This window comes from Nicotiana tomentosiformis, chromosome 3 (genome assembly GCF_000390325.3).
Source record: "Nicotiana tomentosiformis chromosome 3, ASM39032v3, whole genome shotgun sequence".
Taxonomy (NCBI): domain Eukaryota; kingdom Viridiplantae; phylum Streptophyta; class Magnoliopsida; order Solanales; family Solanaceae; genus Nicotiana; species Nicotiana tomentosiformis.
In genome coordinates this window covers 30647977-30660842 of record NC_090814.1, presented here as the reverse complement: position 1 = coordinate 30660842, position 12866 = coordinate 30647977, and the positions used below count along the sequence as shown (strand labels likewise).

Below are 12866 nucleotides of genomic sequence, written 5' to 3'. Positions count from 1 at the left end.
CATAGACGAGATTGTAAAGTTGTTGCATACTGATTATTGAAATGGCAGATTTCTAGTTATTAGTCCCGTAGATGTTGCACCTAGGTGATTTATGTAACAAAGACAGTGGAATCTATCGAGAGAAACCCAGAATTACACATGCTCTTGATAATGGCCTAAGTGAACGATAAACAATGTTGAGAGGGGGCATCATTAATAGTTATTAAAGCGAATTGTTGTATCCTACAGACAGGATCTCTAACGATTAGCACTTGGAACTGGTTTTTATTGTTATACTTTAACCTTATAGGCATGTTTTCTAGGTGAACAGTGCGGTGCAATAACAAATGAGATGATTAAAACCCTATAGGCATGATCTCTAGTGGATAAGTTGTAGCAATGCAAATTGAAGGAAAGTTCAACGATATTTATTTCCTATGGGCAGGTTTTCTAACAACATGTAGCAACAAGGCTAATTGAAGAATTTGAGCTCATGCTTTGCTAGTAGACAAGTAGTGCAAGTGTGTGCTTCTCCTAATGGCATGATTTCTATAGTGTGCATAGAGGGAACGACACATATAGCAAACACATCATTCAGTCCTATAGGCATGTTATCTACCCATCGCATATTAATATTGAAATCTACCCCATTTCCTTTTACTAACAACCCCAATTGTTTATACAAAGATTATTACATGCCCAATAATGAGTAAAGTAACAATATTACATAACAGTTAACGGGCCCACAGTAGGCTCAAATAAAATAATTGAATACCCAGCATTGCGGGGCCTTTAATATCTCTTACATAGCATACCCAGGCCTTCAACAAAAGCCATGTTCAATACACGACCCAAAGATTCATAGAAGAGTCCAAACAAATTTACTTAACCACAGCACCAAGTGTTGCACCACTTGAAACAACCAAACTCTGATACACAGCACATGACAGGGAAGTAGAATAGTAGGACAGTTTTGGAGGTTGAGGGGGGTGACTAGGACCAAGCTCTAGTGTGTTAGAGTTCACAAGGGCCTCAACTGGACCACGAGCAGTGCTCACACTAGGGAGGCCAACAATAGAGCCTAAATAGCCTTGGCTTTCAGCCGGCTAAGAATGGGAATTCAGAGCAGCATGAGTAGCAAGTAAGGAGAGTGGATAGTGATAGAGGGACAGAAATCAAGTAATACACCAAATTGAGCATATAGAGCAACTAGTCAAGCATGCTAGTAGGTTCAGCAAGGTATACATAGCAAAGCACCACATAGAAAACCTCATAGGAATTAGGAGAAGAAACATGTTTACAGGTATACATAGATTATCATGTACAGATGCATGATGCTAAGCTAGTTGAGACCCAAAGGTTCAAATCAAGTTAAGTACACATCCTAGTGCCATTAGTATCTAGACATGATGTGGGACACACATTCTGGCAATCACTGAAGAGACAGAGTGTCAAATGAACCAAAGACATATTGGGAAACATATTAGCATAAAAGCAAGGTCATAGTTGATAGAAAAAATGGAGGATTATTTTTAAAAATCAGGACAGCAAGGAAACGTTTAGAGCAAATTTTAAAACAATATTCCATAGAGTTGATATTAATACACAAAGGTCAGTCAAGCAGACACAGGACTTAGCACTAAAGATTCATTCAAATGGGGGTGGCTTTCATAGAGTTGGAGTGGTGTCCAAAAAAACAATATGCAAAAATTTTGTAACTAACAGCATATGGTCACAGTAGTCAGACTCATATCAAAATGGACTTTCATTGAAGTTCAAAACTGAACATGCTCAGATGCTAAATGGTACAGAACTCATTCCAGAAAATAAGGAATCACAGAAGTGCAAATCATAGTGAAGAATACATATTAGCCTAACACAAACAGTAAACTATCTCATGCGTTCAATTATCACAGAATGACAACAAAGTATTGAACATTATCATAGTTAAATCATGCTCATGTGATTCAAACACATATAGGTATGCAAAAAGAAAGAAAGAAATTAAACATTGCAAGGGTTTAAAACACTTACCAGTTGCAGAATCAAAAGAGTAAAGAGCGTAATAGCAAAAACCCCAGGTCTCCGATACTTCAGAGTTCACAAAAGCCTCGAGAATAGGCTCCGAATAGTGCTTGCACCGGAGGAGGTCGTTCAATGACCTTGGCTTTCAGCCGGCCTAGAATTCAATGATTTTAGAGAGTATTCGAGGGTAACAGTGAGTGAATGAGTGTGAGAGGAGAGTAGTGAGAACAATAGCAGTGATTAGGAGATTCAAAGTCCGTTCAAGGGGATTTAGGGGAGGGGTTTATATAGTAGCAGATTTAACAAATAAAATAAGGAAAATATAGCATGCGAGAATCAATTAGAATCAATTTTAGGGGAAATAACACATAAAATAAGGAAGTACAGTAGATTAAACAGAAAATAAGGAAAATTCATCACTCAAACACAAGAAAGGGAAAAATATCACATGCAATCGAGAATCAGTAAAGGAAAAGGGGAAATCTCAAACCCTAGGTTGGAATAACGACCTTGAATCGAACCAATAATGTAATAGTCGTTCATTATAGCGCGTATATAGACGAAAGATAGTCAAGATCTTCATAGAATCAAAGTAAATCGACCCCGTTCTTGAGAAGTAGTTCTTACCAAAAATAGGGCAAGAACTAAGTAACACCATAGACATGCGTATAATAGCAGAGTATCACAAAATAGGCAAGTAAATCATGAATTGATTCCATGTTTGGGTTGGAATCGGAGAAGGTTAGGGATATGGCGGCTAGGGTTTAACAGAGGAGGGTGGAGAGATGAGAGAATGGTGAGGCGGCTGGGCAGGGGGAAATGGGTCTTTAGGGTTTTAGGGTGAGAGTAATATAAAGCGGGTAGGTTTATTACGAGCCGTTGATCACTTGAGATCAACGACCAGGATAGCAAGGGGAATGGGGCAGGTTATTTGGAATGGGTACCATTTGGTTTTGGGCTGGGGTGGACAGGGCTAAGGTTTGGGTAGTTTTGGGCCACTAATGTGGTCCGAAATTGGTTAGAATAGGCTATTATTTAAATACCCAAAAAAATTATCAAATGATTTATAAAAAATGCATAATAAATGAATGAAAATATTATTTATGCATTGAAATGCTTAAAATAATAACTTTATATTATAAAAATATAAATATGCTATTTTGACACAAATAATATAAAATAAAAAGTAATTGTATGAATATAGGCCGTTATTGCAAAATTAGATAAATAGCTTTAAAATGCTAATGTAATTATATGGAATGAAATAAAATATTTGAAACATATATTATAGGTGCAAAATAATTATTTTAGGTAACTAAGTCATCACAAAATAATTTAAAAGGATAATTACTAGATATTTATATATAATTTAAATACAAAAAAAAAATTTAAAGTTCTAACAATTGTGGAAAATTATAGAAAATGCTTGTATAGGTTTGTAAACTAAATAATGATGCAAATATGCTATTTTGAAAGTATATATGGATTTTTGAAAAATGTGAGGGCAAAATTGGGTATCAACAGCTGCCCCTCTTTACCCGGGAATGATGAAAGAGTTGTCGGGTAAAGAAAATGATGACCGATTTTGACCGAATGAGGTGATTTAAAAAATGGAGGCCGAACCCTGGTTCCTGAGTTACCTACATATCCCTGGTGTTACGAGAATCGGGCGGTGTGTAGTTCTGGATCCAACGGTGAGATGAACCGATGGAGTTGCTATAGGAACGGTCGTATACTTCGGAAAGGGTTCTTTTGGGTAGGACAATATCAGATTAATTTGCGCGAAATCATGAATATGAATCTGAAATGTTATGGAAGTATCTCAAAACGAGTATCTGAACAGTTATCAAGTAAAAATGGGTAACTGATGGTGGTTGGTTGCGTTTGAAATAATTGCAGGATGTGAACGTTGAACGAAAACCGAAGCAAAGATTGCTCCCGTTAGGAGAACGGTTACTTTCTGGATTACCTGCAAAAATTAAAACACGATGCATGCAAGTATATATGGATTATTGCGAGTATTTAAAGATGATGCAAATTCCCTTTGGACCATGAAAGTTGTCTTTGGACGGTGAGGATGATGTCCTTAGACCATGACGTCCTGGGCCATGAATCATCTGATAAGGGATTCGCAGGCCATGAAATGATGTCCTCGGGCCATGAAAATAGTGCCTCTGAACCATGACGCCTTTGAATAATGATGTGCAATATTGAGAGATCCTCAGGCCATGGAATGGTGTCTTCCTGCTATGAGGATGATGTCTTCGGACTATGACGCCTTTGGACAAAATGGCGATGTTTCAGCCCATGAGATGCAAAGATATGATGCTCGGTCGTATGCGAAGTAAAACAAGACAAAGCTTAGGCAATGCTTAGTCGTAGGCGAATAGAAGATAGAGCTAGGTCTTGAATAGCATAATGGAGATAGCATTTGGTCTTATGCAAGGACAAGGCAATGCTTAGTCTTAGGCAATTTAGGAGGCAGTGCTTAGCCTCATGCAAGAAGAGGAGACGATGATTAGTCTCGATGCAAGGAAAGGTAGTGCTTAGCCTTATGCAATTAGGGAGGCAATTCTTAGCCTCATGCAAGAAGAGGAGACAATGCCTAGTCTCGATACAAGGAAAGTCAGTACTTAGCCTTATGCAATTAAGGAGGCAATTTTTAGCCTCATGCAAGAAGAGGAGACAGTGCTTAGTCTCGATGCAAGAAAAGGCAATGCTTAGCCTTATGCAATTAGGGAGGCAATGCATAGCCTCATGCAAGAAGAGGAGACAGTGCTTAGTCTCGATGCAAGGAAAGGCAATGCTTAGCCTTATGCAATTAGGGAGGCAATACTTAGCCTCATGCAAGAAGAGGAGACATTGCTTAGTCTCGATGCAAGGAAAGGTAGTGCTTAGCCTTATGCAGTTGAGGAGGCAGGGCTTAGCCTCATGCAAATAAGAGACAATGCTTAGTCTCATGCAAAGAAAGGCAGTGCTTAGCCTTATGCAATTAGAGAGGCAATTCTTAGCCTCATGCAAATAGGAGACAATGCTTAGTCTCGATACAGGGAAAGGTAGTTCTTAGCCTTATGCAATTAGAGAGGCAGTGCTCAGCCTCATGCAAGAAAACAATGAGTGATAGTGAGAAAGCAGAGTATTTCTTAGCTGGAGATGCTTGGGATAGATAATTTGCTATCTTGAAGGTAGTGACCTGATGTGTTTGCAGATATTATTTTCTTACTATGCCTGCACCCAAAGAAAAATTATGAGTTTTGTGGAGGGAAGGTTGGTTCGCGCTTTTGTCTTATGCTTTGCCTGTGCTCCTGTCTTGAGATCCTGTTTGAGTTACCCTGGGTAACATCTAGCTGCCATAGAAAAGAAAGTTTTCAAAAAATGTGCGTGCATTTGATGAATGTAGTTATTTGAAATATAGTAGTATGCAATATCAAGTAATTTAGATGGACCAATGAATGTGACACTTTTAGAGATATTACAGCTTCTTTGCTTTAGAATTTTGAGGGTCCTCCTCAAAATTCTGCCCTAATTTAAAAGCAATTCTTTGACTGTTCTGCATATGACGAAGTTGGCTGGACTTGCTTCAAAATTTTGAGGGTCCTCCTCAAAATTTTGCCCCAGTTTCTGATCATGGAAAAATGAAGATTTTATTGAGATGTGACCGAACCCACAGGGCTACCTATGTATTCCCTCTTAAACGGGAATCAGGTCAAGCGTAGCTCAGTTACATCAAATGAAGGAATGTACACAATCTAAACATAGTATATTTTGATTGCATCTGAGTTGATAGGTTTTGGCCAAACTTCTCCGTCCATTTCTACAAGTATTATCGCTCATCCTGTTAGTACTCTGTGAACCATGTAGGGCCCTTGCCAATTGGGTGAAAATTTCCCTTTGGCTTCATCTTGTTGCAGGAAGATCCGCTTTAGCACTAGCTGCCCTAGTGTGAATTGTCTAGGCCTGACCCTTTTGTTGAAAGCTCTGGACATTTTGTTTTGGTAACGCTGACTATGACATTCCGCATTCATTCTTTTCCCGTCAATGAGAGCCAGTTGTTCATAGTAACTTTGTATCCATTCTGCATCAGTGAGTTCAACCTTTTGTATAATTCTTAAAGAATCTACTTCGGTAGGAATGACGACTTCAGTACTGTAGACCAGTAAATAAGGAGTTTCCCCAGTTGATGTGCGAACCGTGGTATGATATCCCAATAAGGCAAATGGTAATTGCTCGTGCCATTGTTTGTGATTATCTACCATCTTCCTTAATATCTTCTTGATGTTCTTGTTGGCGGCTTCCACAGCTCCATTCATTTGTGGCCTGTATGCTGTGGAATTCTTATGCTTGATCTTAAAGGTTTCACACATGGATCTCATTAAATCACTATTAAGGTTGGTGGCGTTGTCGATGATGATTTATTCCGGCACCCCGAATCGACAAACAATACGATCCCTAACAAAATCTGTGACGACCTTCTGAGTTACAGCCTTGTAAGATGCCGCTTCAACCCATTTTGTGAAATAGTCTATGGCTGCTAGAATGAGCCTGTGCCCATTTGACGCAGTGGGTTCGATTGGACCGATGACATCCATCCCCCAAGCGGAGAAAGGCCAAGGTGCACTTGTTGCATTGAGTTCATTGGGTGGCACTCGTATCATATCCGCATGTACTTGGCATTGATGACACTTTTGGACATACTTGATGCAGTCCGTTTCCATAGTCATCCAAAAATATCCTGCTCTTAATATCTTCTTAGGTAAAACAAAGTCATTCATACGTGGTCCACAAGTTTCGGCATGTGTCTCTTCGAGCAATTTGGATTCTTCCTTGGTGTCGACATACCGTAATAACCCTAGATCCGGAGTACTTCTGTATAGGATTCCTCCGCTTTGGAAGAAGTGGTTGGATAATCTTCGTAGTGTGAGTCTCTAAGTATGATTTGCGTGCTCCGGGTACTCTCCTTTTGCCAAATATTCTTTCATGTCATGGAACCATGGATTTCCATCAGTTTCTTCTTCAACATGAGCACAATAAGCTGGCTGATTATGAATCCCTACTGGGATAGGATCGATAAAATTCTTGTCTGGGTGTTGTATCATGGAAGATAGAGTGGCCAATGCATCTGTGAACTCATTTTGGATTCTCGGAACATGTTTGAACTCTATCTTTGTGAATCTCTTCATCAATTCTTGTACATAGTACAAGTACGACAATATTTTGGTATTCTTTGTAGCCCATTCTCCTAGAACCTGATGTATTAAAAGGCCTGAGTCACCAATTACCAGTAATTCCTAAATATTCATGTCAATGGCCAACTTGAGTCCCAAGATTCAAGCCTCATATTCTGCCATGTTGTTGGTACATGGAAATCTGAGCTTTGCAGATACTGGATAATGTTGACATGTCTCTGATACCAAAACTGCTCCGATACCCACTCTTTTGAAATTTCCATCTCCATCGAAGAACATTCTCCAACCATCGTATGTTTCGGTGATATCTTCTCTTACGAATGAGACATCTTCATTGGGAAAATACGTTTTTAGTGGTTCGTATTCTCCACCTATAGGATTTTCTGCCAGATGATTTGCCAACGCTTGCCCCTTGACCGCTTTCTGAGTTACATAGATGATGTCGAACTCACTCAGCAATATCTGCCATTTTGCCAACTTCCCTGTAGGCATGGGTTTCTGGAAGATGTATTTTAGCGGATCCATCCTTGATATGAGATATGTGGTGTCGGCACTAAAGTAGTGCCTCAACTTTTGAGCTATCCACGTCAGAGCACAGCAGGTGCATTCCAACAAAGAATACCGTACTTCGTAGAGTGTGAACTTCTTACTCAGATAGTATATGCCCTGTTCTTTTCTTCCTGTCTCATCATGTTGTCCCAAGACACATCCGAAAGCCCCAGCTAGTACAGATAAATAGAGTAGCAGAGGTCTCCCAGGTTCCTGTAGGACCAGGACTGGTGGTGTGGGACAAATATTCCTTGATTTCGTCAAAGGCTTTTTGACATTCTTCGATCCAACTTGTTGCAGCGTCCTTCTTCAACATTTTGAAAATTGGTTCACAGATCACAATTGATTGTGCTATGAAACGGTTGATGTAATTGAGACGCCCTAAGAAACTCATCATATCTTTCTTGTTCTTTAGAGGTGGCAAGTCTTGGATAGCCTTGACCTTTGATGGGTCTAACTCAATTCCTCGGCGGCTGACGATGAACCCTAACAACTTCCAGCAGGGACTCCAAAGGCACATTTTGCGGGATTTAGTTTCAGATTGTACCTTCGAAGTCGATCAAAGAATTTCCTCAAGTCTGCTATGTGATCTGTACCCTTCTTAGATTTGATGATGACGTCGCCCACGCACACCTCTATCTCCTTGTGTATCATGTCGTGGAAAATGGTTGTCATGGCCCTCATATAAGTGGCTCCAGCATTCTTTAAGCCAAAAAACATCATTTTGTATCAATACACTCCCTATGGTGTAAGAAAGGTTGTCTTTTCAGCATCCTTTTCATCCATCCAGATATGATGATATCTCGCGAAACAATCCACAAAGGACTGGAGCTCATGCTTGGCACAATTGTCGATTAGTATGTTTATATTAGGCAATGGGAAATCATCTTTGGGACTTGCTCTGTTTAAATCCCGATAGTCGACACATACTCTGACTCTCTCGTCCTTCTTCGGAACTGGCATGATGTTAGCCAACCAGGTTGGATATTCAACCACTCAGAGAACCCTAGCTTTGATTTGCTTGGTAACTTCCTCTTTTATTTTCAGACTCATATCTGGCTTGAAGTTTCTGAGCTTCTGCTTTACAGGCGGACACATGGGATCGATAGGTAGTTTATGAGCCACTATGGAAGTGCTCAAACCGGTTATATCGTCGTAGGACCATGCAAAAATATCCATATACTCTTTCAAGAATTGGATGTATCCTTCCTTCTCTAACGACAATCGATGAATGCTTACATGCGTTTCCTTGACTGTTTCGGAGTCTCCCAAATTAACTGTTTCAGTCTTATCCAAATTGGACTTAGGCTTGTTTTCAAAATTTTCCACTTCTCTGATAATTTCCTCGGGTATTACATCTTCTTCCAAATACTCTGAATCACTATCCTTATGTTTCTTTGTCTCATTACATGTCACAGTCATAGGTTCATTAGGGTAAGTAATAATAACGCTGTAGAGAGAAAATGTAAAGGATAATAATAAATAATAAAACAATAATCCATTGATAAATATCAAAAATGTCAAACAAATGCAGTTCAATGATTCGAGCAATTATTTCAACATGGAAACATTAAAAAAAACAAAAACTGAAAATGTCTTAATTGCCCATAAAATAACTTTCAAAAATAAATGATGCTAATTGTCAGGCTACCTACGAACTCAACGGGCCCTTGATGTTACAACAGTCCAATTCCTGAGAACAATTCCCTTCTCTATTGTCTGAATAATGAGGCCTTCCTCCTCCTCCTCCTCCTCCTCCTCAACTATCGCATTGCAGTTCATGTCTTCATCATCCGGGAACAGATTCCTTATGCCAGCTAGAACTTCATCTTCTTCGGACCCCCACATCATGTCAGCTTGATGAAATGACTGGCTCAAATGTAGTACTAGTTGCTCTAGAGGGTAATAAGGACTACGCCATGGCGGCGATTAATTTTGATACTTGTGCCAGGTGTATTCATATCCAAGCCCAAAGGTTGTGTTGTGACGCTTTGGCTGTATTGGTTTGGTGATACCTTGGATATTCTTGCCGAGACCCTTACCAGGTTCATACCCTGCCCATGCCAATATGCTTTCTATCTTACCTCTCCACCATTTATCTTTCTCAATTGCGTTGACAGGCTCGATGAGATGGTATGTTTCTCCACCCAACTTCCTTCTATTCTCGACAACCAAAATAATTTGATTGGTGTAAATGGGATTACTTTCATCCCCATGGATAATTACTTCCTGATGGTTCCACTCAAACTTCACGGCCTGCTGTAAAGTAGAAGCTACGGCCCCAGCAGCATATATCCAAGGTCGTCCCAATAACAGATTGTATGTAGCGGATATATCTAACACTTGAAACTCAACATCAACCAGGTTGGGCCCATCTGTAGGCTGAGGTTGATCTCCCCAATTGTGGCCCTTTGAGACCCATCAAATGCTTTCACATTCATACTCCCTACTCGTATCTCATGCATATCCTTACCCAACCTTTTCAAAGTAGTTAGTGGACAGATGTTGAGACTCGAACCCCCATCTATCAGGACCCTGGCAATGAATTTGTCCTCAAACTGCACTGTGATATGCAGTGCCCTGTTGTGACTCAGTCCTTATGGTGGTAACGCATCTTCGTGAAAAGTGATCTTGTGGCTTTCCAACACTTGTCCCACCATATTGGTCATCTCTCCACTGGTGATATTATTGGGTACATAGGATTCATTCAACACCTTCATCACGGCATTCCTATGCGCCTCGGAGTTCTGCAACAGTGATAAAATGGATATTTGAGTAGGGGTTTTGTTCAGATGATCAACCACAGAATATTCTCTCGCCTACACCTTTCTCCAAAGATCATCTAGGCCAGTCTCAATGACAGGCGGCTTAGAAACGACTTCTTTTCTTGTTCCTCCCAAATGCTCGGGTGTATAAACCCTACCAGTTCTGGTCATGCCTTGCGCCGCACCTGTTTCATCCATTTTTGCCTCTCCTTTTCTTCTTGCTTCCGCAACATAGTCCCAGGGTATAACATTAGACTTAAAGGACAGTGTTGGTGCTACCATCGTGGTGAAAGGTGTTGTCACTTCAACATCAAACGGAGTTGGTGTGTCCACCTCAACCTCAATTGGTGCCTGAGTTTGTACCACGATAGGTGTGAGAGTGACTGGAGATGTTTTAGAACTATCCCCTTCTCGAATGAATCCAATTGACCCTTTTGGGTCCCATTCTTCATAGGTTTCTATCACGTTTATCCCTTCACCTCTGTGATCCGGGAGAGGATTGTTATGGACATTGGGTGCAACCTCCTTTGCCTGTATAACTTTGGTGTCAATTAATGTTTGGATCTTATCCTTCAAAGTGCGACATTCATCAATAGTATGACCCTTCATGCCTGAGTGATAGGTACATGCCTTATTTGGATTAATCAACTGGGAGGAGTTTTCCATGGCCACAGCGGGAATGGGAGTGACATAACTAGCAGCTTTCAGTCTCTCGTACAATTGGTCTATGGGTTCAGCAATTGGGGTGTATTGTCTGGGTGGTCTGCAGTCGAAATTCGGTCTAGGTTTTTGGTAGTTTTGGCGGGCTGGTGGTGAGTGGTAGTATGCTGGTTGGGTGTTATAAGTATGGTAAGTGGCGGCAGGTTGTTGGTATCTGGGAGGTGAAGGCTAATATGTGGGTGGGGGTGTTTGGTATGTAAGAGGAGATTTTGGACCTTGGGCTACCATCACTGCCCCGACTTCTTTCTTCTTGGAGATACCTCCTGACTATAAGGCTTTGTTTGTAGCTTAGAGTGCTTTAAAATTTGTAACCATTCCGCTTTTAATCCCTACTTCTATTCTTTCTCCAACTTGATGATGTAAGAAAATTTATGGTTTTCAATAACCATCAGTCTCTCGTAGTACTGCAGATCCTGAGCTCTGACGAAGAACTTATTCATCTGTTCTTCTTCCAGTGCTGGCCTTACTTTTGCAGCTTCAGACCTCCACCGAGTAGCATACTCTCGGTAAGTTTCTATTGGCTTCTTCTTAAGATTCTGAATGTAGAAAACGTCTGGTGCGTTTTCGTGTTAAACCTGAACCGGTCCATAGAATCCGATGCCATGCTCACCCAATTAACCCATTTCTTTGGGTTCTGACTGATATACCAAGATGGGGCGTCTCTAGTGAGGCTCCTTATGAACAGCTTCATGCAGATTCTTTCATCCTTGCCAACCCCTACAAGCTTGTCACAATACGTTCTCAAGTGCACCTTCGGATCTCCAGTCCCGTCGAACATTTCGAACTTAGGAGGTTTGTAAACCTTTGGCAGTTCTACATCTGGCTGAATACACAAATTTTCATAATTTAAACCCTCAATACCTTTACCCCCTTCGACACTTTGAACTCTGCCAGTAAGTTTCTTGAGTTCTTCTGCCATGTTCTTGATGAGCAAGTCCTTCTCGGCGGATTCAGGTATGTATAAGGTCTATTGTGGGGTGTGGGGTAAGGTTTATATGTATATGGTATTGCTTTGATGGACTCCAGGAATTTGGGCGTAGTGGTAGTCGCTGGTTGAGTTTTGGGGATCAGGGGTAGGTTGTGGTGCATTTTGAGGAGTGTGATAGGTTGTGGTTTATGAATACTGAGTTGGATGGTGATGGTGCTGTGGAGGGGTAGGTACTGGTGGAGGATTAGGATTTTGAGGAGGTGTGGTGTATTGATGAGGTGCGGGAGGATTTTGCGGATTTTGGTTTTGTGTGTTTTGGGGAGGTGCTGGGTTTTGGGCATTTTGTTGGTTAATATCGGGAATGTTTAGGGTGAGGGAAAGGTTTGCCAAGTTTCGGACCTGCTCAAGCTCCCCTTGTAGCTCCAATATTTTCTGTTCCAGACGTAGGACTAAATTGTTCTGCGCCGGAGTACTCCGACCATCTGAAGTTTCAATATTCTCTGCATGTGTAGCATTGTCTTTCCTGATACCGCTCATATTGTCCATTTTGGCTTTTTCTTTGTTCTTAGGATTACTTGGTGGAGGAGGAGGTGGAGGACCTCTGGATCTGGTGTGATATGCCGATGATGCCAGTATGCACGAATCAACCTTGAGGAATGGGAATAAACAAAAGAAAAGAAAATCAAAAGGTAACCGAGTCAATAAGGAGTATTG

At 40.8% G+C, this 12866-nt stretch overlaps 2 protein-coding genes across 2 annotated transcripts; both read right to left on the bottom strand.

The window, feature by feature from the left end:
• Positions 1–5834: 5834 nt before the first annotated feature.
• On the bottom strand, positions 5835–7715 carry LOC138907563 (uncharacterized). The gene is made up of 3 exons (XM_070198162.1): positions 7389–7715; positions 6958–7250; positions 5835–6150 (listed from the first exon to the last, which is right to left on the bottom strand). Exons 1-3 carry the CDS (start codon positions 7713–7715, stop codon positions 5835–5837), a joined length of 936 nt encoding a protein of 311 aa, XP_070054263.1.
• Positions 7716–8735: 1020 nt separating this feature from the next.
• LOC138907562 (uncharacterized) lies at positions 8736–9161 on the bottom strand. Its single transcript, XM_070198161.1, has one exon. The coding sequence runs from the start codon at positions 9159–9161 to the stop codon at positions 8736–8738; it is 426 nt and encodes a 141-aa protein (XP_070054262.1).
• Positions 9162–12866: the final 3705 nt, after the last annotated feature.

Bases quoted from the DNA above. Each gene is read 5' to 3' on its own strand.
- LOC138907562 (XM_070198161.1), bottom strand. From the start codon at position 9,161: ATGACTGTGACATGTAATGAGACAAAGAAACATAAGGATAGTGATTCA.
- LOC138907563 (XM_070198162.1), bottom strand. From the start codon at position 7,715: ATGGATCCGCTAAAATACATCTTCCAGAAACCCATGCCTACAGGGAAG. The intron at 7,251-7,388 runs GTATCTGCAAAG...TTAATACATCAG, and splicing joins AGACATGTCAACATTATCCA to GTTCTAGGAGAATGGGCTAC. The intron at 6,151-6,957 runs GTACCCGGAGCA...ACTGGTCTACAG, and splicing joins GAATATTTGGCAAAAGGAGA to TACTGAAGTCGTCATTCCTA.